At 53.2% G+C, this 24,809-nt stretch overlaps 1 protein-coding gene across 2 annotated transcripts; it reads right to left on the bottom strand.

Moving 5' to 3' along the window:
* LOC106899381 (arf-GAP with SH3 domain, ANK repeat and PH domain-containing protein 2-like) lies at positions 1–24,688 on the bottom strand. 2 transcript variants are annotated; one of them, XM_014961174.1, is made up of 26 exons: positions 24,563–24,688; positions 20,074–20,146; positions 19,666–19,811; positions 19,136–19,210; positions 17,091–17,140; positions 16,852–16,981; positions 14,924–15,009; positions 14,428–14,503; positions 12,992–13,078; positions 12,674–12,774; positions 11,331–11,400; positions 10,786–10,873; positions 10,266–10,314; positions 9,739–9,902; positions 9,382–9,515; positions 8,588–8,679; positions 7,840–8,017; positions 6,938–7,023; positions 6,495–6,610; positions 4,616–4,683; positions 4,066–4,173; positions 3,741–3,945; positions 2,897–3,073; positions 1,854–1,999; positions 1,117–1,239; positions 1–887 (listed from the first exon to the last, which is right to left on the bottom strand). In XM_014961174.1, the coding sequence occupies exons 1-26, from the start codon at positions 24,686–24,688 to the stop codon at positions 813–815; spliced, it is 2,829 nt and encodes a 942-aa protein (XP_014816660.1). In that variant the 3' UTR covers positions 1–812. The 2 variants fall into 2 exon arrangements, with proteins under 2 accessions (XP_014816660.1, XP_014816661.1); XM_014961175.1 differs by lacking the exons at positions 16,852–16,981; positions 17,091–17,140; positions 19,136–19,210; ... (1 more) ...; positions 20,074–20,146; positions 24,563–24,688 and adding an exon at positions 16,400–16,799.
* Between the last annotated feature and the right edge of the window lie 121 nt (positions 24,689–24,809).

Raw genomic sequence — 24,809 nt, 5'->3', positions numbered from 1 at the left:
TATTTTTTTTTCCAAGGGGAGGTCAGCCCTCTTTACTATGATGCCTGTGAGGAGGTTTGGCTCCTGAGGGAGAGCCACAAAGAAGGATCTAGAAACTCAAACCAGAACAGAGCACCAAAGAGATGGTATCTATTGGCATGGGCTCAAAGGGCCTCTCCACCATTGCTGGGGGGCCAGGCACTGAAGGAGCAATGCCCTGAGCTGCTACAGAGCACATTTTCTGGAGCACATACATTGAAACCTGGGTGGGAGCAATTAGGGGCAGCACAGGCTCACAGTGGCGCTGGCTCCACAGCACCTGTTTGCCTTTCCAAGCTCCCAGAGTGCTCAGGCCTCAGCAGAAGCCCCCTTCCCAGGAGTGTACATGCCAGCATGGCTCCACTTGCAGCTCCGAAGCCCTGCAGGGCGCTGCTCTGCTCTGCCATCGTTTCCATCAGCACGAGCAGAGCAGGGAGCACCACGGGCCAGGCAGAGTGGTCAGGGGAAGGCGGGAGCTGGGCCTTTGGCAGCAGAGTGCCCTAGGGCTGATTGCTGCATGAGGATGTGGCTGGGGCAGGAGCACATCTGAGGAGCATGCAGGTTGCTGTGTTCTCCCTTTGCCTGGTCAAGGGAGAGCCTGGCACTGCTGCCAGCCCCCAGGAGGAGCTGGCTGGGGGGGCAGCGGTGGTGGGGCAGCAGAGGTGAGAGAAGCAGCACCGGGTGAACTGGTGCTCCCAGCCCAGTCATCCCTGGGAGCCTCGATGCAGAAGAGAGCTTGGGGGAATGCATTTTAAGACGTTGATCAGATCTTCCTTCTCGAATTGAAGCAGCTCCTACTCGTTGAGCATATGAACAAACGAAACGGGGAAGACTCCTTTCCTGTGAGGCTGTCCTTCAATCCACCCTTTCTGTGGGGAGAAAGAAAGGAAGGGGACCAGTGAGCATGGCTTTCACAGGCATGAGGAACTGGCCCCCTAACAGCTGCCTTTGGAAGCCAAGGAAAAGGTGGAAGATGGAGAGACAGATGCAGAGCCAAAGATGACAATGGGTGCAACAGTCATGGGACAAAGACAGGAGATGGATGGAGAGGTGATCACGCATATCCCAGCACTGGTCAGCATATGCAGGTTCACTCACCCACCAGTTGCTGTCCTCCTTTTCAGACACCACGATGATCTCGCCTGTACGGAAAGTCAGTTCATCTTCCCGGTCAGCATCACAGTCATAGAGAGCACGGACCCTGTGGAGCAGCACTCTGTTCTGCAAGCAGGAGAGAGCATCGTCAGGGCTCCTCAGCTTCATCAGACACAAACTAAAACAGCTCTAGTGACTTGATCCCAAAGCCCCCGGCAAAGATGTGAGGAGCAAGAGACTAGAAAGTTTTCTGTGCAGAGGTGGCAGGTCACCTGCTGGGAGTCTGGGTGGGACAGGGATTCAGAAGACAGCTCCTTGTGCTTCCAGAGGCACCTGCTCCTCTGCCCCAGGACACGTGCAGTTGCATTGCCTGGGGTCCCAGTCCTCTCAGGGCAGCTCTGTCTGCTCAGCACAACCCCAGGAGCAAACAACCCAAGCAAGGTCCCCGTAACGAAAGGAGTGCACAGCACTCACAAGCAGCAGGCTGTCTCCTGGAGCACAGAGAGGCAGGGCCAGTGTGGACACTGCCAACAACCCAAAGTCATAAATGAGGTTTCCCTCAAAAGGCAGTGGAGCCTTATGGGGATTTCATAGCGGTCACAGCACCTGGCAGGGAGGTGTCAACACCAGGGAGTCACAGGAGAAGTGCTGGGGGGGCAGCTCCAGCTCAGTTCAAAACCAATAGTGGTTTTGGGCAGATGTTGGAGCTGAGCTGAGCTGAGCTGATCCCAGCCACCTACCAAACTGCTCCTCTGAGGAAGAAGAGGTGGGACATCCCAGGCACGGCCAGAACATGGATTTGGCTCCTGGAGGGATTGGTGTGGTCTGGGCTGTCCCACTTCACTTGGGCCAGATATGCAGAGGGGGTCCGTGGCTTTCAGGGCACCTATGACACAATCAGGCTCATCATTTCCTCCCACCTTTCATCACAGGTGAACAACAGCAACCACCATTGTCAGGCAACACAATGCAGCATGGTCCTCCACAGCACAGCATGGGCAACAACCACCCTATCAGTCTTGGAACTGGAAAGGGGACGGAGTGGAGATGGGGTGGAGAGGAGCAACAGTTGAAGGGGATGTGGCCAGGAAGCAGAAGGACATAGGGTGGAGGCTGGGGTGAGAAGTGTGTTAGCAGGACAGGAGAGATGGGCTGTGCAGCCCCAGGGTGCACGAAGAGCTGCCAGCACCAGGGGAAGGACACAGCTGCCATGCACTCCATCCCCCCACGCTCCCAACCTCTGCTGGGATGAGGCTATTTCCTAGAGGCACCTGGAAGCTTCCACTGGCCAGACCTCTATCCCAGAGCACCTGGGGATGCTCATGGCTGCATTCACCCCTTTGTCAAAGGGTTGTGTTGTGCAAGACACTGCCTCAGCCTGTCACCCTGCCCGGGTGTGGAGAGAGGGGCATCTTTCTGCCACCCACGGAAACAAATACAATGCCAGAAAGATGAGGATAGGGTCATTACATTCTCTGAATTCAGCACCTCCAACAGCCCAACAAACCCCAGAACAACCCTGCCCTAGAAGCACTGGTGTCTGACAGCCAGGATGCAGGGACTCCCCCTCGTCTTCAGCCACGGGCACATTGTCCTGTGCCACAGCTCCCACAGCTTTCCCAGCCCCGGATCCAAGCAAGAGGCCTCCTGGGTCTGATCTATGAACCAGACAAAGCTACGGCCAACGTGACCTTGTGCAGGTGCTGGACTGCAGACCTCCAGCAGGCCCTTCCCACCAGCGTGGTCTGGCTCCTTGCCTCTCTGGAGCCTGTTCTTTCGTTACCTGAAGTCGGGCTACTGGGGCTGGTCTGCTCAGGGCTGAGCGGTACCCAAGGCGCTGGCTCTGAGGATGTGCGCTTGTGCTTGATGCTCAGAGGCAGGGCTGGGCTCCTCCTGCTTCTTGTGTCCTCGGCTATGATGGGTGAGCTGGTAAGGAAGGGCAGATATGCCCCCTGGGGAGCTAAACACAGAGCAAGAACAGATCAGGGGTCAGCAGCAAGCTGGTGCTGAGCAGGGAGCCAGGGGCCAAGCTCCAGGGGAGAATGAACACAAACACATGGGCAGGAATTTTCTTTTCTCTGCTTGCAGGTCTACCTTGAGAAATATATCAGGTTGGAAGCAGAGCTGGGAGTGGCAGAGGAGAAGTCAGGCAGGACTTGGTGAGTCTCCCACCAAACAGGTGGGAGGTGGGACATGCCATTGGAAGGCTGAGCAAGGATGGTGGGAGCAGGTCTTGCTAAGGAGCAGAACTGCAATGCTGCTGCTGTTTCTGCCTGCAGCTTTGTCTTCCCAGCCCTGTCTCTAAAGACATGCTCCTCTTCCTCTCCCAACAGCAGCAGCATTTAGGAGGGGACAGCTCATGCTAATGGCATCAGCACAGTTGCTCCAAGGGCTAGTATATGCTGCAGTGCTCTTCAAAGAAGGGATCAGTGCTAGGACAGACCAGCCAGCACAAGCCAGCCTTGGTCCCTCAAGGAGCAGAGGACAAAAGGGTGCCCTAGGGCACCAGACAAACACTCACCCGCTGTCGGGGGCCCAGGTCCCTCCCAGACCACCCTGTGCCAATGGAGCCAGGGTGCAGCAGCTCACCCTGCCAGTCCCTGCAGGACCCCGCCACAGGTTCTCACCTGCCTTTGCCTGCTGGGGTGGGAATGGAGGCGCGTAGGAAGGGGCCGGTGGCACATCCAGGCTGTGGAGATGGGCGGCTGGTGGGGGGCAGGTGCCCGGCCACCCCCCCCAGGGCACTACCCCTGCTGCCTGCAGCCTGGGGGCAGCGGCAGGGGGTTGGTAGCAGCTCTGGGGACAGGCAGACCCCCTCCTCACAGGACCCAGCTGGGGAAGCAGTATTTGAGGTTAGACAGAGCGGGTTTAGCTGGGGAGGTGCAGGAGCACCCACTCCAGCACAGTGGGAGCGGACACAGTGCCAACATGCCTGGCCCCTCAGAACCTCACCTTCTCATCCAGGTCTTCGTCACTCTCATACATGTCATCTTGGCCTAGCCACCACTCATACTCCACATGGACATGGGGGTTGAACTGATTGCTCTGGGCCTGCAGCAGCTGGGGTACAGAGGAGCTCCATGAGGACCCACCAGCACTGTCCTGCCCCATCAGCCCCACAGGCAGCTCCTGGTCCCATTTCTGACCACCCGCCCATCAGGGCGACATCTGCAAGCTGTGAGCAGCGCTTCCCAGCAGCAAGGGGGTTTGAGAAAGTCTACAAACACACACATCAGGACGTGGCAGAAGCAAGGCTCACCCCATGCAGCCTCAGTACAGCTCCAGGTCCTCCCCCTCAGGCACAGCATGACCCCTGCCTGGCCTCTCCTATACCAGTCTTTCCTGAGGGACCCCATGACAGCAGGGCCAGCTGGACCCCACCACACCACACTGGCACTGGAGATGCTGAGGGACACAGGCGACCCTGCACATGCACCCCTACCACTTTCTGCTACTGGGACATGTCCCAAAACCAGAGGAGTGATGAGACACAGTGTCTTACCAGCTCTTCACACAGGGGATGTCTCATCCTCCTGGCGACATCCAGGGCCGTTTCTCCTGCTTCATTAGCTGTTGGGGTAAATCAGCAACCTTGAACACCATTAGCCCACCCTGTGTTCAGCAAACTGAAGAACAGTGCTGCATTCGGGGCATCTGGGGGTGAACAAGCTGAAAGAAGGGACAGCCTAAAACCAGACCAAAACAAAGACTGAGGCCACTAAGAGATGGTGGTGGGAGCTGAAGAAGAGGGCGGGAGCTGAGACACACAGACAAGGAGAAAAGTAAATCCTGATGACTCACAGAGATGAGACAGGATAGAAGGACAGAAGAGCTTGGTCACTGTCAGGGCCTAATGGCTACAAAACCAGAGGAGGACTCCATAACCAGCACCCCCTGTCCTCTGTGTCACAGCAGGAAGTTTTGGGCAGATCCAGTACCTGTGTCCTGATGCCTGGTGGAAACACAGACCACATGGACACCCAGGTCCCAGTGCTTGTAAGCAGTGGTGAGATTGCAAGTGTGAATGAGTGACAACCATCTTACTTCAGCATCACTTTAAACTAGAACCCCTTCCACCCCTGGGAGGTCTGAGGACGAGACCTGTGATGGTGTTCCTGTAACTGCAGTGTTATTACTGCTGCAAAAAAACCCTCCTTGCAGAGCTGCAGCATGACTCTGACTGGGGAGGAGTGGACTGGGGAAGTGTGGAGAAGGGGGAGAGCTGGAGAAGGGAACAGTGAGAGGTCTGCACCCTGAGGGACTGCAGAGCATCCCCAGATCAGTGGCAGGATCTGCACTGTGGACTCTAGATGTTCGAGGTACCAGTGGTAGTCCATAAAGACAGATCAGGCATGCTGCACCCAGCAGAGCCAAGGCAGTGAGAAATTTGGCTGCCAAATCACTGTGCCACTGGGCAACATGCAACCAGCTCCTGCCACCACACCATGGTCTCTTTGCCCTCAGAGGGACTGCCACCATGCTGCCTGGAGCAGGAAACAGGAGCATCTTAGGAGCATTGGAGGTTCACCGCATCTATCAGCTTGGCTGATACCTGATGGTGGAAACATTTGTGCCCCCATTTCACCCAGAATCCTAGTTTTAAAGCTCATTTCTGTGTTGTGAAGAGGAGATTCATGGGCAGCATAAGTGGCTGGACCTGTGAACTGGGTTCCAGAGTACAAGCATACACGATATCTGAACCTGCGCTTTGGCAGCCCTCCCACCAGCTCTCCAGCATTGCAGTGCTGGCTTTGAAAATGAGTCAAATTGCCTGTTTTGGCTCCTGATGTGCCAAGTCCATCTTTGAGTGGAAGAGGAGCTCAGGCAGTGTTTGCCTCACTGGGCGCTGTCAGCTCGGTGAGCCCACTCTAGCACAGTCCCACCATGGATCTGCCAGTCATGGGCAGGGCTGTGGCTCCCCACCTGGAAGGGGGACAAGCGAAGGGGGGCAGAAGCACGAGCTCTCTAGGGTCAGAAGCACTTCAGAGTAAGCTCATTCCTCCCTGGGGAGGAGCATCCCTATCCCTAATCTGGAGAGCAAAGCCACTGTGGCTGTCCCAGGCTGCCAAGAGCAGTAACCTGTGAGATGTGGTCACAGAGGACCACATGCACCCCGAACTAGCTTGTGAACAGCCCTGAGCCTAGAAAGTCAACCAAGAACAGTATGAGAGCAGGGCACCTCACTAGACATGCAGAGAAAAGCCTGGGGCTGAGGCCATCACCCTGTGGGCAGAGTCCCCACTAATGTCATCATCAACCTGCCTCCCCCCAGCCTCAGAGGGCTGCTGAGCACTTGAGCAAGACTAAGGAGATGTTTCCAGAGGAGACCTGACAAGACCCACCCCTGTGAGCACAGGGTGTGGGGTCCCACAGCCACTCACTGATGGCAACATTGGCTTTGGCCTTCAGCAGCAGTTTGACACACTCGGGTTTGTTGTGAGAGCAGCAGTAGTGGAGCGGTGTGTTTCCCTCCGACGTCTGCTTTGCCAGGATCCCGCTGCAACAGAGAGTGGATAATGTCAGCATCCCCAGGAAGAGCCAGCAAACACTGCCTGGTGCTGACACGTGTGTCCTTCTTCACACCTCACCTAAGGAAAGGTTGTCACCCCCACCATCACACCCCAAGTCAGAGGAGGTGAAGGAACCCAAGGCCCCTCTGATCTAGGGGTAGTTACCCCAAGCCCAGCTCAAGGCACATTTGCTGGGGGAGGCTCCTCTGGTGATTTTAACTTTTGTTGGGAGCATTTTGGAGAAGACAATCAGTCCTGCACCTTTCACTAGCATGACTTAGCCATGAGAAGCTGACTGGATATCGTGAGCATACCTGTTCTGGATAAGAAAATCGACAATATGCAAAGAGGTTCGATCAGACAACAGCACTGCCATGTGGAGAATGGTCTCCCCAGGTTCCTGCAACCAAAAGAAATACAGCAAGGATGAGACTGGGTCTGCCCACACCATCACCACACTGTCCTTTAGAGACTGTCCTTACACATTTAAAATCCCTGAGAGATCAACAGGTTTGACTGTCTCTTCAGAGTCACAACAACCAAGGCTGGTGAAAACCTAGTTAACATGCATAGAACTGTGGCTTATGGCTTCATAAACAAGAATCAACCACGAGAATGAAGAACTGCCCACTGTAGGGAGAAGATCAGGTTTGAAGCCATCTGAGGAACCTGAAGATACATCAGTCCATAGGACCTGATGAAATCCATCCACGGGTCCTGAGGGAGCTGGCAGGTGAAGTTGCCAAGACGCTTTCCATTATATCTGAAAAGTCATGGCAGGCCGGTGAAGTTCCTGCTGACTGGAAAAGGGTCCTTGCACTTACAGCAAGGACCCACACTGTGGTTTTGCACGAAAAAATGCTACCCTTATTTTTCAGCCTACAGTGAGATTTGAATGTCCCAAGACATCTGCTCAGAAGTTTACAGGTAAATCTTGGCTACAAATTTGCATTTGGAAATCCTTGGGCTTGTGGTGATGACTCCTGGACCATAGACACATGGCACGAGGAGGGCTATGGGGTTGTGGCCAGAAAACCTCCCTCTGGTGTGACGTTCCACACCCTGCTCCCATCTGCCTGTTGGTCCTGGCTCACAGAAAGAACTGTTTTCATCAGAAAACTCTGTCCCCTCCTGGGCACAGGAACCCTTATGGACAGACTGGAGAGGTGACACCAAAGCTGTTTGTCATATGGGCCCACAGGACAGGCGGCCATACCTGCAGAGGTGCCAGCACAGGCTCGCTCAAATCCACGTTCTCTGCATACGCTTGCAGCAAGGAAAATATGTCCTTGTCCTTGACAGCTTCTGGGAGGCTAGAGCACTGAGCAGTAGGGCTCCTTTTGACATACTTCTTCTCGACGTACTTGGAAATTATGAAATTTTTCCGAAAGGTCCTGGCAGAGACCAGCCAAATGAGAGTTAGGGGCCACAGAGTAACGCAGTGAGCATCCCGGGGTCACCCCCTCTCCTCTCCTGCTTGCCCCAGCCACAGTCCCTCTCTCTCCTTCAGATCTGCCAGGTAGTTTAGCCCCTTTCCTCTCTCTGCCTCATTCTGCAAACTCCTCTGCAACAGCATGACAATAATTCTTACAAAAGACTGTGGTTTTCTTAAAGCTTCTTCTCCTGCAGTTATATAATTAAACAAGAACTTGATGTTCCTGCATTTAAAGCGCAAGTACTGCCATGGCTGGGGGCAAGGACCCCTGCACCCACCATGGGAAGCCAGAACCAGCTCCCCATCTTTCCTTCCAGCAGGGATGCCACCACCTCCATCCAGCACCCCAAGGTCTTGTGCTGGGAGGGAAGGGTCAGTGCTTCTCCCCCTCTCCATTGCTTTCCAGAAACTCCCTACATCACCTCTGCTTCAGGATAAGGATTCCTGACCCCTCCATCCTTCCCGGGTGGGAGATGCTGAGGGGTACACTGGGGATTTATATCCAGTCCTCCCACAAAATGCAACTCACATGTCACTGTGCACTGTGGGCTTCAGGGAAAAGCTGGGGAGATTCGCTTCCATGATGTTGTTGAAGCCAGAGTTGCTGATATTCCTTGCCAGCTGCAAAACAGCCAAGCCAGAGGTGACATGGGACGTGCAGCAGCTCTGCACGCGCGGCAGCATGAGAGGCAGCTCCAGGCTGAGATCCTGACCAGGTATCGAGGGGATGTCAAGGGGTGCCAAGGTGTGTGTTCCCAATGGCCAGAGACTCTGCCCTGACTCCTACTGCTGAGCTCTCCCAACGCCAGCAGTGCAACCAACCCCAGCCCAGCCCCTGGGCTCCGATCTGGGCCATCAATGAACTCTAACAAATGCTCCCATCCCCTGCCCTGATTCCCACCAGCTGCAAGAAGCTCCCACAAACAGCCCAATCAAACCCATGACCACTTGGCCCTAAAAGGGGGCCCACTAGGCCCACTTGTGGCCCTAAAACAGCCTCATGCAAGGTTTCCAATCCCCTGCCTGCCCCACACTCTGCTCTACCCCAGTTCAAGCTCCCCTGCCCCACAACTCCCCTGCACCAAAGGATGTAGATGGGGAAAGGGGACTGAGAGAGAAAGGTGACCGAGCAACAGCAAAATGACTCCCACATCTCTTCACTGAAGATGACAATTCCTGCAACAATAACCACAAAGCCCTGGAATTACAGATGATTATGGGATAGTTAACAGCTGAAAAACCCACTGAATTAACTTAGTTTCAGGAAGGCCACAGCAGAAGCAGAGAGAGGCTTGAGGACAGAGTGCACCAGCAGCATCCTACCAGTAATTCAGAGGTTGCCAGCTTGTCCAGAGACAGTGACTGGATGCGGGAGAGATGCACACCCATCTCTCTGTGAATCCCAGAGCACTCGATGCAGATCAGGATGCCCAAGTTAATGGAGAGCCAAGTGGGATCTGTAGAGACAAGAGTGCCAGACTCATGCACTTCTGCTGCTGCTCCTCCTCACCAGCCCACCACCACCACGAGACACAAGCTCCACAGCAGGACGGATGGGAAGGGCAAGACCCCAGATGCCTGCGGGTCTCCAGGAGCTGGGTGCCACAGAGGGCAGGACAAAGCTCTGCCCATCCAGGGGGAGGAAGCATGGCGGCCCTATGGCCGTGGGCTGGTTCTCACCTGGGGCCAAGCAGTCGCAGCACTCCCTGTTCCCAGGCATGCCTCTGACCTCCTTGATGATGGCTCGGGTCAGCTCCTCCCAGCTGCTCTCCCCTCCACCCTGTGCCTTGCTGAAGGCCACGTTCAGCGCCTCCTCCTTGCTGTTGCTGAGGACGGACACCCAGCTGCAGGGGCAGAACATGGCTCAGGAGCAGGGTCCCGTGTGGCCTCGCTTGGGCTGCAGGGCGAGGAGGGCAGTGGGGCTCATCCCACTGCTGCAGGGCGAGATGCCTCTCTGCCCCAGCCCGCACAGCAGCCACCACACACAAAGGTCCTGCACAGGACTCCAGCAGCAAACTGGGTGCCATCAAGCTCTGTGTGCTGCTCACAGCTGGCCAGCTGCCCCAGAGCGCCTGGGACACAGTCAGGATGGCAAGGGCATCAAACAGGGGGCTGCAGTCTGCTACTCGATTAGCCAAAGAGCTGTCTCCTCAGCAGCAGCCAGAGGAGCATTTTCTGTTCTGCAGCAAGGCACTGGCGGTACTTACGCGGCACAGTCCTGCTCATCCTCTGCCAGGAAGCGGTACGTGCGGTTGTCTGAAACACAGAGAGACGGTCTCCTCTAGGCACCCTGCTCACCCATCTCACCTGCCAGGCTCACAGCAGGGCACAACTTGCCTGAGCCAGGAGAAATTTCAAGCCTGGGCAGCTTGGGGTGACAGTCATCTCTGTCTCACTCAGCCCCTCCCCAGTGCATCCCAGGAAAAGGAACCTGCTCCTCTACCAGGAACGAGGGATGCTGGTGTCAGCTAAGCCACAGCCTGGGAACTACACTTGTGTAGTGCCCGTGCTGCCCTGTGGCAGTGCTGCCTATGTCGCACCGTGTGTGCATCACTGCTCCTGAGCAGAGCTGCCTCCTGGCACAATTTCCCACAGTGATCCCCCCAAGCTGGGCCAAAGCTGCAGAGCTTCCCCTCATGCCTGTCCACGCTGGCTCTCTGAGTCCAAAGCACAGCCCCCTCCCTGGGGCCGCCCCAGAGGAACCGCAGGGCAGGCACCAGCACTCACGGGACACCACATCGAAGCATTTCTTGTCATCCATGTTCGGCTTCACCTGGCAGGTCAGTAAATTCAGCTTGGCTGGTGGGCGGTTGAGCTACAAGCAGAATGACAAAGCATGAAAGGGCTGTGGTCCAGTGGTGACAAGTAACCACCTGGCTCTGGGGGCAGAGTCATGGATCTGCCTTGTGCCCAGCACTTTGTCTTTGGCTCCGCTCTCAGATGCAATGCAAGAAATGGCAGCACAGACTTTTTCTTCCCCAACAGCCACCCCATGCTTGGAGCCAGGTCCCCTGGCTCATGCCCCTCCATGCACACAGGCACATGAGGATCTCTCATGTTTGTCTAAAGCTCTCTTGGACTGCAGGGACTTAAGTCTCAACAGAAAGCCTCCTCTGCCAGGGCAGCCCAGCAAGGCCCGCAGCAGGCACAAGGGCTCTGACAAGCCCCAGGAAGCCAGCAGTGTGCCTGGCAGTGGCAGGCTCTGTGGACCTGCAGGGGTGGGCAGCAGCTCCCAAGAAGGAGGAGAGCAGGGTGGAAGAAGCAGTTCTTACCATGCCATGAAAGATGGTTAGGTAGCCATTGCTGATGGTGCATTTCCTCTTCTGCCAGACTTTTCTCAACCTGGAAATGAGCAGAGGGTGAGCCCAGAGGACATACATATGGAGGAGCAGTGGTGCAGTGCAGCACAGCGCTGGCAAATGCAAGAGCGATGCAAAGGCACAGCATAGGGCTGCAGCTCTCATCAGACATGCTGGCTGGGCTGCCATGGGTGGGGTCTGTCCCTCTTGGTCTGTTCTGGGCTGAGAAGGACCCATCATATGGCATAAGACAGGCTTGTACAGACAGGTGGCACAGCTCCTGAGGAGGTGATACAGGTGCAGAGCATCAATAAGGGCAGCAGAAGCTGCTAGCAGAGCACGAAGCCCTTTGCAAAAGCCCTCAGCAAACATCTAAGACCATCACCTCCAAACTGCTCCCAGGCTGGCTTTCCTGTGCCTGCCATTCAGGGCAGACAACAACACATGGGAAAGGTGGAAGAGGTACACCCAAAAGGGGAGAGAGGTTGAACTTCACTCTGCAGTGAAGGAGACTCCTGAGCCCCAGTTCATTATTTCCTGTCCAGCTTCAGGTTTTTCTAGGACACTTCACAGTCCTTTCCAGGTATGCAAGTCTCCCAGTGCAGGACCCTTGTGAGTCTCAGCACACACCCTCCCACTCACTGGTGGGAGATAATCCTCTTCCCAAAGACAGTGGAGTGCTTTCCAGGAGCTCAGTCTGGCTCCTGGGAGAGGGACACAGGACGGCTGCTGGCTTTCTCTCCCCTCTGGCCCATGATGCCATCTCCAAGGCAGCACTGACCCATGTGTCTAATTCACACCACATTTTTGCTCCTTCCCCTAATTCTTACCATCAGGGAGCTGAGCCCAGCACTGAACTGTGAGCAGAGGCAATGGAGGGAGTTTCTGGAAAGCAATGAGTGCCTGGGAGAGGGGGAGAAGCAACTGACCCTTCCCCTTCCCTCCCAGCACAAGACCTTGGGGTGCTGGATGGAGGTGGTGGCATCCCTGCTGGAAGGAAAGATGGGGAGCTGGTTCTGGCTTCCCATGGTGGGTGCAGGGGTCCTCACCCCAGTGCTCACAGGACTTGAAAGGAAATTGGGAGGCTTCACAGGAGATGAATGCCCTCTGAGCTAAAAGACAGACACAAACTACCTGGAGGTCTGTTTTGAAAGCTGTTGGAGGCTGGGACAGTGTCAAGCATGTTTTCATACACGGTCGTCCTGTTCCTCTGCCTTGTGGACACCCCAGGGAGAGGAGGTGTGTCTGGGTAAGCCCTGCTCTGGCCCCAGGTCACCAAAGCGCAATTGAAAGGGACGTGCTGGATCCCAACTTACCCATCACTTTTCTTGTAGAGGGTCCCCGACTTCTCCGTGCCGTACTGCTTGTTCCCTTGCAGCTGGTGCATGCTGTACACTGCCTGCTTGTTCTCAGGGTTCTGGCAGATGAAGAGAAGTAACAGCAAGGCCCTACCCCATCACTGGCAGCCAAGAGCATGTCCTCACAGAAACGCCAGGGTCCCTCTGCTCCCCCAAAGCTCACCAGAAGCCCCATGGCTTTCTGCACCAGCAGGCAGACACTATATAAGCAGCTTCCATACCATGACCTCTACAGGCACCACGCTGTGATCCCTTGGAAGAAGGATGAGACTTTACCTCCTTCTGCTCCAGCTGCAACGCTGTTTTCAGCTGGTCCCGAAGGGAGCAGAGCTGCTGCTTCTCCTCGTCCTGCCTGATCTTCATCTGAAAGGCACCGGAGCACAGTGAGCTGCTCACATGGCAGCAGGAGGTTCATGCCTTCAGCTGCAGCATCCCACTCCTCCTCCTGGGTGCAGTGAAGCTGCCCCCATGCCCCCTCTGCCCTCGCTGCCTCCCCACCTCCATCTGTGGGATGTGTCGAGCCCCATTCCTACGGTGGGAGGTAGGTTGCCGCTCATCCCGAGTACATTGGCATGTGGTATGTGCAAGAAGTGGAAACCTCACTGAGAGGAGGGAGCAGGCATGTCCCCAGTGCCAGGACTGGAGAGCAGTCTGCATTTCTCTGAGAAAACAGCTGTTTGCAGATCTCCACAGTGTAAAAACAATCAACAGCTTGAAGGTCACCATGGTGTTTGCGCTTTTTTTCCCTTGGTAGTGTCAGTAATGAAAGTAATTTGAAGGTCTCTGAGCTATCAAAAAGCTGACAGACGTTGGTACAGGAATGTGGCCCTGAAACAGAGCCTGGGGGTTTGTCTGCATGAGAGGTCCACAAGATGCTGCTTTCTGTGCTCGGTTACTCTGCTCTGGCGTGGCTCCTTCCCTCTTTTTATTATTTGCATAAAGAATTTTAACATGAATGATTGCAAATTATGGAACAAGCAAGGTAACACCCCTAAACCAGATTAATTCAAACAAAGCAGCAAATGCCCAGAGGAGACCTGCTCTACAGGGCTGAGAACAAGGGATGCTGACCATGTATCTGGGTGAGTGCTATATCCTAGGCCCCTGCAAATCCTGACTTGCAAGAAGGTATGGAGAAGGATGAGCAACCCAAGCAAACTGGAATGGAGGTCTAGACACACTGGTAGACTGACATAAAACCTCTGCTGCAGTAGAAGGACGTCACACCTCCTGGGACATGAGTGCTCAGACTGTCTCTGAAAGCCTTTCCTTTTTCAGCCTCCTTTATGTCTCTAGGTTGTGTGTGACTGAGAGAACCCAAAGTCAAAGTCATGACCTGCCTCTACAGCAAAACAAAGGCCCCAAGGAAAGCTAAGACCACAAAGGAGAAATCTGGAAGTCTGCAGAGCAGCCGCTGGGGCTCTGGCAGATGAATATGTTAGTGCCACCTCGGTACCCATGTTTATGCTTGTTTATCCTACTCTGTGCTCTGGGGTAAGGCAGTGTAATTTTCCCACTTCCAGTGATGGCTGCATTTCACCCCTCCATGGGACACTGTGCATCAGAGGATCAGGAAATAACAATTAATAGATATGAAGAGCTGCAAAAGTCCTCCGTTCTGCTTCTTCAGCAGAAGAGGAGGCCCTAGAGAAGACTTCCCTGCTCTCCAGCCTGCTTCTGCTCGCCTCACCCAACTTCATTTGAATACTTACATTCTGCAGCTCTGGAACAAGCTTCTCTGTAAACTTCTTGAGTTTTGCTGTTGTGCTTAAACATTCCTGGAAAAAACTGAGAGGAGAGGCTAACGTGAGGGCACGTCCTGAAATCCCGCTCGTAGCACTGGCAGTGAAGCCTACAGACCACAGTCTCCCTGAGCTCCTGCCTCAGAGCCCGTCATGCCTTCAGCAGGCAGAACTTTCACTTCATAGTTGAAAAATATTTCTTAGGAAATGTATTTTAGAAAGATTTGGAGGCAGCTCAATGCAGGGACAGCACTCAGCACTCTGTCTTCTTTACATCGCAAAATTCTGCTTTACACTGGCTTATGAAAATGGCAATGAGATTCTTGCCCCAATTCAGCAAGTTACAGGACAGGCCAAGACAACTGCAGGAACCCAGGTCCTGCAATGTAAACCACCCCCAGGTCCCCTCTACAACCAGCACTACTGGAGAGAAAGGGTGTGCAGGCAGGTTCCCAGTTGCTCTTACTTGAACTGTGAGGCGCAGTGCTTGATGTAGTTTTGCAGTAGGTCAATCCCTTTCTTGGTTTTGATCTCATTCACTTTGATTAGATACTGAAGGGAAAAGGAGACAGGGACTGAATTTATAGCTTAGAGAGAAATGCCTTTTATGCACTTTTTTATGCACCCCTCTTCTGAGTGTGTTGTGGTCCGTCCCGGCAGTCACACCCTGGTGGGAGCAGCTCATGTGGCTTTTATGGGGTGAGAAGATGGTGGTGAGCAGGGCGCAATGCTTTGAGTGGTGGACTCACAGTGGTGGCATGGACCTTGGGCTTGCTGGGCTTTACTTGCGCAGGGCAAACATTCAGTTCATACACCCTCAAAGATTTAGTTAGTATGCCCTCAAAGATTCACCATTCATGGTGCCTTCCCTGAAGAACAGCCATAGACCTTCAAGCTTCATTACTAAACAGCCAAGTTCCTTCAAGGCCCACTAGACTTGATCTGTGAACTCCATCACCTCCACCTGACTGTCCCAACAACATCAGTGCTGCGAGCCTGCCTGCCTTGAGGACCTTCAGAAGCAAGCTGAAGGCTCAGATTTCCAGCCCAAACTCATCTGCCACCTCACTCAGCCCATCCTCCACCACAACAACCTCACCCATGAAAACTAACACTGGCCCTTTCAGTTGGCGGACTGACAAAGTAAAACACTGTGTTGTGCCGTGAAACACCTTGAGTATTTCTCCATCCATCTCTGGACTACTCCTACACTGGCAACAGCTCTCTTCACATTGGAACTACTGTAAAAACAGCAGCCTAACAGACAACCATTTCCAAAAGGCCCCCAGGCCAACATAGTAAATCACCTTCCAAAATACATGTTCGACATGGCCAACCTCAGCCTTCCCTCTATTTGTTCTAAGGGGATCATTCAAAACACCCTAGATCCATCAGAAGAGTTTCCTAGAAGACGCCCTCTCAGGAACCCGAATGCTCCATGTGGCCTCACATCAGCGCAGAACAAAACCTCCACCTGACCTACTGGCTCTGCTTAAGGACAATGCAGTTCTGTAGCACAATGGCTTCTGATACTTGAAATAGAACAACAGTTTCAGTATGGAAACAGTAACTGTTTCCAAAGCATGGCTCCAAAAGGCTGGATATTTTGAATGGAAATGGTATCTTCCAATACTTTACTCATGATGTTGCTTGTGGGAGCAGGAAATCCCGTTTGCAGGAGAGTTGAGCTGGGTTTATCCCAACAAGCAGAGGGAGGCCTATGGTGGCATCATCTGAGAGGGATCAGGGACCTCAGTGCCAGCAGTGCCCTCCGTGGGCGGTCAGGAAGAAGCTCTGTTCCACAGCATTCATGGGATTTTTTCCAAGTTGTTGTCTCTACTGTCAGGTTAATATACACTCAAGCTTTGGCTAAACTCCTTGATCAGCCCTTGCCCCAGCACAACCCAGGCAGCTCTCTGAGGGACTATGCCCACGGTCTCACCAGCACAACAGATGTGACCTGCTGAGCGATGGTCCGTGGGGATCTGCAGCCCACGTTGGTGCTGCTTCCCAGGGGCTGAGCAGAAGGATCTGCCAGCTGCTGCTGCTGCCCTGGGCAGAGTCCTGGGGACTTCAGCATCCCAGGAAAGCAGAAAGGGACCTGCAATACTCCGGACACAAGCATCACTCACTGACCTGGGACAGAAGATGGCCCTGAATGAAAAATCAGTGTGGATTCAGACAAAAAGACTGCTTTGAAACAATCCTTGGTCGAAGGGCAAGTGAGAAACACCAGCATGAGGGTCACTGCTGGTGTCTGCCCACTCCAGACCAGGTTCTGCCAGGGCTGTAGCACAGTTGCTGTGCACCAGTGGAAAGGAAATGCATCCTTTGGATGCTGATTCAGCAACTCTAACACTGCTCCACATGGCGCAGGCTAGTCCCTGTCCTTACCTCACACATGTTCAACTGGAAGGTCCTACGCTCCTTCTCCATCTCCTCGGCGATCTCCCCCCCACTCACCTCGCTCCGCACCATGCCGTGCTGCTTTGCCAGGTCGCGCTTCTCCTTCTCGATCTTGGCACTCAAGAGGAGAGACACATGAAAAGCTCCGACCCATTGCTTGCCAGTGAAGGCAGGCAAAAATCGGCCTCCAAGTCCAGGCCTTGGGGTGAGGGAGCCTGAAGACTTACAGTTTGCTCTCGTAGTCTTTGCAGGCCTTCTCAAAGGGCTTCTTGAACTCCTAGAAAGACGCAAAGGCACCACTTGATGACTACAACTGGGACAGAGTCTTCCTCATCCTCAGCATACTGCGTTCCCACCGGGTCACCCTCACACAAAAGGCCCTTGCAGACCCAGGGCATGGCTGTCCACAGGAGTGTCCCTTCTCAGGAAGGTCCTCGCCTCTCCTTAGTGGACACGTGTGCTCACCGCTGCAGGTTCACTCACGGGCACATGCTTGCACATACATGCAAATACACAGAGGCTCCAAAATATACATCACACATGTGTAGATCACATGGGTACATAGCAGTACCCAGCTATAACAACTTTTACAATTTTAAGGGAAGTAGTGGATTTTTTCCTTCGTATTTCATATCCTTTTATCAAGTTACTTCATACCAGAACTTCCAGAATTTGCTCTCTCCTTCCACTTTCACGCTGCTGTATAGCACAAGCTTCCAACCAGATGCCTAAATGCTCATAATTTGTTTCAGTATTTGGCAATTAGTCCTTTGGAAGTCCCAAAGCCCTGCCACAGCTCCCACCCCCTTTTCTGCAATCCTGTCCAAAACTTTCCCTCTACTTTCCCAGAGGTGCAGCTCTTTGCTCAGGGATCCCCAGCCCACCTCTGATACAGCCCAGCTGCAAAACTTCTATCAAGCATCTAAGGAAACTGCAGAGCTGGGAGAAAAAGCTAGGAGAAAAATCTAGAGTAGAACCATACAAGATTTAAAAATTAAAATTACAAAATTCAGGTTGCTGAAACAGGTTCTTTACTAGCTCAAGAATTCAAGAGGAAAAATAGTGTCATGGAAAAAATATAACACCCTATAAGAAAACACAGGGTGTTTGTCAGAGCATCAGCAGGTGTGGTGGAAGACAGTGAAGACCAATAGCAGGAACCTGTTTCAGGGAGCAGCAGTGCCTTTCCTGCTCCTCCAAGCTGGTCTGCCCAGCCAGCCAGACTCCTCAGGTGTCTCATTATTGTGCTGAGCGTATTAACGCCAAGCTCATTAAATCCTAACAACCCTGTATGTGCACCAACCGATAAATAATTGCTTTACTTTTCAAGTTGTACATACCCTGCTGGCAGAGTCTCTGTACTCAAAACCACCCGGAGAGGAGTGGTGCCAGGTCACAGCTGCTCCACCACATTAGATGCAGGGTATGACCAGCAATCCCTCAGCAGTGACCTCGCTCCAGCATCGCCACTGGGATCAGTCCAGCCTCCTCACCCCCAGCACCCCCAGGCACGGGCACCCCTAAGCAGGCAGGGGCACCTGCTGTGATCACACAGAGCTGGTGGCCTGAGTACAGAATTGGGGACTTAGTGGTAGGAACATGTGTGCAGACTTAACAAAGACCATGATGACCTTCCCATTGGTTAAAAAAAAAGCAAAAATTAAATATGAGTTCGATGCTTTTCCTAAAATCTACACTGGTGGGTGCTGTGAGGCTCTCTGATATCTCTACAGTGCTGAAGAACAAATTGCATGGTCGCTTCAGCACTTGCTACTCTGCTGTCCCTGGGAGGTACCTGCAGCTGGCAGACACACGCACGCACACTCAGGTTCACACTAACACACGTATCACACACATAAATGCAAGAGCCACAGATGGGTCTGCGGGGGAGCACATACCTCATAGGGAGGTTGTGGGGGAGTTTGCCCACTGATGGCCAGGCAAGACATCAATAGTTGGTGCACAACACCCTGATTTTCCCCTGCGTAACAAATACCACCAGACTCCTCTGGATTCAGCCAGGTGCCTGCAAACAGGCAGAGGTCCCAGCTAAGGGGCACCACTAGCTTGACCTGTGGTGTGAGGCATGAGCCTTGGGAGGGAGCAGGATCTGGCACACAGGAGGTGCAGGCAGACCTGCCCTTCCAACGTGTCTCCCTGCTGGGGGTTAAGATGTGAGCAGGGAAGAGACCCCACAGCCGGTACCCGCTCTGTCTCCAGCCCCTCGCTTACCAGCCCCCACCCTGGCACGGCCCTTTCAGTCCCTGCTTACCCCTTTAAGATCTTTCATGTCACCCTTTATTAACGAATCCAGGGAAAAGTTAATGTTGTGGTACAAGCTCTGCCACTGGAAAGGAAAGAGAGAGATGATGCTGGCAGCACGGCAGCCTGCGCTGCTCCCTCGCAGAGGAAGCAGAGCTGCTTGTGAGTCTGCAGAGGAACCACTTTGGAAAACAGTCAGCTGAAAGACTCCATCCTTGGAAATTACCAAGATGGAAAAAGCCACAGACAGCCCAATCCAGTGTTGGTGAGAGCCCCATTGCAAGCAGGATGATGGACAGAAGACCTCCAGAGGCCTCTCCTGAGCAGCCTCAGAGGTCTGCACAGACAGCTCTGGCCATGTGGCTGCACCACTGGCTCTGCAACCACACACCATGGCCTCCTGCCTCCATCTGGGGAAGGGGATGAACTTGGACCTCCAGGCTGTGACCCAGAGCATGCTGCTCTTCCTGGGGATACCCGCCAGCATCCCCTTGCAAGGACCCCCACTCTGATGTATATGCAGAGGACAAAGCTGCCTACCAGGCTCCTGACCGCAATCAGCAGATCCCGGGAGAAGGCAGCAAAGGTGCTGAAGGCGCTGGCCAGCTGCTCCTCGCTCTCCAGCTGGTAGTTCGCTGAGAACTTCTCCTGGGCAGCTATGTGGGCTTCAAGGTGGCTGATGAGGTCTGTAAGAACATGGATGGTCTCTGGTAAGTGGAGGGGGAAGGTGAGGATGAATGCCAAACCCCTGTCTCCCTCCTAAGAGTCATTCTACCTGGCTCTGCTCATGCACACAAGCAGGCTCCTCTAGCCTTCTGCTGTCCCCACCACTACCACCCAGATATAGGGACTCTTATTCCTTGCTGCAGTCAACATGTCCCGCAGCAAGGACTCCCCTCATCCATCCATCACCATCTTCCCCCTCCTGAGGCTCTGTTCTGTCCCAACCTTGTCCACAGCTGTGCTCTGCCTTGGCCGCTTTCCTCATCTTCTGCAGCACAGCTCGGTCAGCATCCAAGGCCTAGAAATGCAGAGGAGGTGGTCACTCACTACACCCATACACACTTTTCCATAACTCAGAGGGCTTAGCGTAAGCCTCAGCATCCCCTAGCCAGACTCTGCTGCCAGCAGATAGGTGATGATCTAGTGGCAGTAGTCCATGTATATCTTAAATATCTGCAAGCCTTCTTGATATTCTTCTGGAAAAAGTGGTCAAGCATTAAGAGAATTGGAAAATATATTAGAAAAAGAACATAAAGCATTGACAGAAAATGTGGATTGCAGTGGCGAGAGATGAATTAGTTACAAATTATTTCCATCACTGTCAGTGTCATTCCTGGGCTGAGAGGAGACAGCTTAAGTGGCTGAGGGGACTGGATTATAGGTGTTATTTCATACAAGCACTGCTTGGAAGGGCTTTCATGCAACCTCTTGTTGGGAGGATTATTGACAATACCAGATCAAGCTGTCTGTGCTTTGCTTAATTGGGCTTTGAAACCCTCCAAGGATGGAGGTCACCTCTCTAGTAACCTCTTGCAGGGCTGCACCACCCTCTGCAGAAGAAACTCTTCCTAAAACTCAACCTGAACTTCCTGAGCCACAAAGTGGATATCGCTGCATGTTATATCATCTAATGTTGCCCAAAAGAGCTTGATACCATTGCCTGTAACTGCCCTTGGGGGAGTTGTGGCCGGCTGCCAGACACCCCCTCTTCACCCAGCTAAATCAGCCCAGCTCTCCGTCTCTGCTACCGTCCACCGACCCTCTCTGGCTTCTCCACATCACTCCTGACTGGGGACAGTGTTTCAGGTGTGATCCATTCACTGGACTGATATGAGCCCTGACAATTTCCACATCAGGCTGGCCCTGCAAGGAGCCACAGCTCTTCACTCTGAGCGTTGTCCCAAAGGCGCCAGAGCTCAAAGACAGAGCACGGTCTTTTAAGATCCATAAACACTGATTTATGGGAGCAAACAGTATTACAGCAATTTAAGAATGCAAAGAGCAGCTCTGTGTGGTCTTGCATGCCAAGCTAAGGCTATTTAACAGCTGAGTGGGCAGGTGGGTACCCAGGGGAGTGGTACCACCACTGGCTTTGTCCTCTGTTGTGCATCATATCAGCCAAGGCATGCAGCTGAACCCATGAAGTAGATGACGACATGAGTCAGCACAGTAAAGTGCGGGGGCATCACCATAAACATCTAGGCACCCAAGGAACAATAGTGCTGGAAACTTACCCGCCTGTGCGTGTCAAGTGTTCAGTGCGGCGTGACTTCCAAGCTGCGTGACTTCCCCTTCAGGGACCTGCCTCCAGCAGTGGAAAACTGGCTGATGTCCTCCCCCTCAGCACCCCTTTCCTCCGTTGTCCCCACCCTTGTCAGGCTCAGTGCACACCTTGCCAGGGCTCTCCCTGCTCAGGGACAGGTTCTTGCTGTGTTTACTGCTTTATACCACACTAGTGCTGCTCTCCATTACAACCATGCACCTGCTGGTGGCTGTTTGCACACACTGAGGCTCTGCTGTACAAGGTTCCCCACACTATCAACAAAAGCTGTGGGTTGAACCACCACAAAAATCACCAGCAGCAGTATTTCTGCCTTTCAGAGGTGATACCAAAGAACAGAAGAACCCCGTGGCTCCAGCTCTACCAGAACTGTTTTCATGCCTGGCTGTGATTTCCACAGTGCTGGGGTCACAGCATATTTCACCCTTCTCACTAGTTTCCAAGAGTGCAGAAAAACTCAGGTTGAGAGTGACCATGAGTTCACATCATCTGATCGTCTGTGCAGACATGGCAGTAACATGCACAAGATAACCCTGTATGGGACTCAGCGGTCTCCAGAAACACACCCAAGCTGCCTTTAAAGAGGATGGAGACCAATCTTTTGCTTCACCTTTTGGCCACACACACCACTAGTTCATTAAGCCACAGGTAAAATATTGCAACTAATTTCTTTTTTTCATTTCAGTTTCAGCTTCAGCTCCCTGCCGCTGTCTCTTGCTTGCCCTTCTCCAGCACCTGAGTCTTCCTCCCAGAGAAAGCACACAGAGGTGGCAGTTGTCAGAAGGAATTAAGTCCCAGGCAAGAGCCCGGTCAGCCTCACCTGGCTGCGTGGTGAGAGCGTGTCGGGCTGAGGGAGGAAGCGAGACAGGACAGCGCTGACGCAGGCAGAGAGGACCTTCCTTTAGGACGGGCAGCTCCTGCCAACACCAACATCCAAGCAAGAGCAACTGGGGGTAGCCCACAACGTTGGAATTTCTCCTTGCGATTTACTCAGTCCAGCCTTGATCTGCACCCAAAGATGAAATCATCTCCCCGTGCCCGCTGGCCGACACAAATGCTGCTGCCCCACCAGTGCGGCTCACACCACCGCTGCCTGCAGCAAATCGCCTGCAGACTGCACCAGGGGCTGCTGCCTCGCAGCAGGAGCGTGTCCTGAGTTTTATGCTCCCTCTGACACGTGAATCGTGAGCCACAAGCTCTGCAGACATGAACAAGTTCAGCAGTATTTCTCTCTAACCACAGCTTCCTGATGTAGCAGCTCTGTTGTACAGGACTGAAGTTTTAGCTTTGCTTGGAGTGCAAGTGATAGAGTAACAGTTGAAAATTAAGCAACACAAGGAAATTACTCCATGCCCAGAGGCTCCTGAGCAAGTCCTGGCCTCCAGAGGCCTGAGGAGCATGAAGAAAGAAAACCTCAGTGATCACCACTAACAAAACGATCTACAGGAGCCACAGCTCCACTTTGCTGAGGCAGTGCAGCAGTCACAGCCCACAGAGAGACCCTGATATACTCCTGGGCACCATGCCCTCATCTGTTGAAACTACAACATAATGAGAGGGCTGACATGGTGGTAGTGCAGTTTGGTTGCTCCTAGCACATTTACCAGACCTAACAGGAGGAGGTACCAAGAGGTCTGGAGCCCTCTGGACCACCATATGGAGAGCCCCACCACAGTGGCAACATCTCACAGATATTTTCCACAGAAGGTCAGGACCTTGATTTTCCCAAGAACAGGCCAGCATGATGGTGACACTGTTTTGGCCATAGTTTTCAGCTAAGTCCCAAAATAGGTCTAGGTGGGCAGTGGAATGCTCTCAATGGGAAGCCTTGGCCCTCCTCTGAGCCGATCTTGACCTCACTCACAGTCTTCCCAGGGCTGCTCACTCCCTCATATGCCAACAGCACAGAGTGACCCCTTCCCCTCCTGCACTGATGATGCCTGTCAACATCTTCTGGCTTTTGCCATCAGTCAGGAAATAAAGTCATTTGGCCCAAATAAGTTTTGCGTTGGATGCGGCGCTCAGCAGCCAGCTCCCACCCCACCTCTGTGAATTTTTGGAACCACTCATCCATTTGGCTTCTGAACATCCCACAACTTAACTCTGGACAAGTGAGGAAACCATCCTGCTGCCCCAAGAACTCTTTAATTTTTTTATTTTGCTTTTAGTTTGATGCTTGTCTGGTTGCAGGGTTCTGTCCTCTCTTTAACCACTCAGTGTGAGCCCAGTACGAGGTACAGCCTTCCTACACAAACCTCTCCCCCTTTGCTCTTGTCCCCACTGTGGGAAATGAGCTAAGTTTTGCTTCAGCTAATTGATGTATCATTGTTAGCGTGATAGTACTAACAAAGAAGCCTTAGTAATAGTAGAGTCTAATAAATTGTATCCAATTAATCCCCAGAAATGCCCTTGCTCTGTCAAGGGATCCTTGTTCGCAGAGCGTTATTTAGGGGAAGAGAAATAGACTGGAACATGGCCTTCAACACAAAAACCCAGAGGGTAGGGGAGTATCAGGAAGGCCAAAGAAACCAGTCTTGGACAGTAAATCTGCCAAGTAGATGGTAGCAAAGACTCTAAAATAACATGTAGCATAATCAACTAATCAAAGGCGTGTTTAGGATAATGATTTTGTAGAATAAGTGTATGTGTGCCTTATATGGAAAAAAGTGCAAAATAAACCTGTAATAGGTCAAGCGGTCGGGAAGAATGTGAGCTCCAACTTCTCAGCCAATGAGAAGGGAGACAGAAACTCAGGCGGCCGGGATAAAGGTATAAAATACCTGAAAGCTAAAAGATCATTGTGCATCTATTTTTGGTGCACCCGATTCAGCGCTGTTTCATATTAATAAATTGTTATTTTTTTTTAACCTTTGCTTCGTGACTTTGTCCTCTTTAAATTCTAAGATGTGAGTCAGTATTTCTCACACCACTGACTGATGCCTGTCACCCAGCCACCACGACCCATCACAAGCCTTCACCAAATCTTTGAGTGTTTTGCAAACACTCAATGACTCTCGCACCACTCATGTCACCACCCATGAGGACAAATGATATGGTGCTGCCTGAACTGGGGTGCAGATCCCGCGGGACCACGACAGGGATGGCCCCCCAAGCCCTTGGAGTGCACCCCTCTAGTCCCCCGCCCCTGCTCACCTCCTCCAGGCTGTTCACAGTGGCCTTGCAGCGGCGCATGTGGCTGGCAAAGGCAGAGGTGGTGGGCGAGCTGAGGTCCTCCTGTGCCTGCTGCACAAAGTCGCACACCGAGATGAGGGCCGCCATGGTGCCGCGCCACGGTCTGCTGGGGAACACCAGGAAGGGGAACTGCCGGCAGGAGCCGCGGCGGCGCCGGGGCTGGGCAGGGGACAGGGGGCGGAATGTTGGGGTCACGCTGCCGCCAACA

Source organism: Calidris pugnax, unplaced genomic scaffold (assembly GCF_001431845.1).
Source record: "Calidris pugnax isolate Ruff unplaced genomic scaffold, ASM143184v1 scaffold518, whole genome shotgun sequence".
NCBI classification, from domain to species: Eukaryota; Metazoa; Chordata; class Aves; order Charadriiformes; family Scolopacidae; genus Calidris; species Calidris pugnax.
Note: the sequence above shows the minus strand (reverse complement) of the source record. Positions and strands in the feature narration are given on the sequence as shown.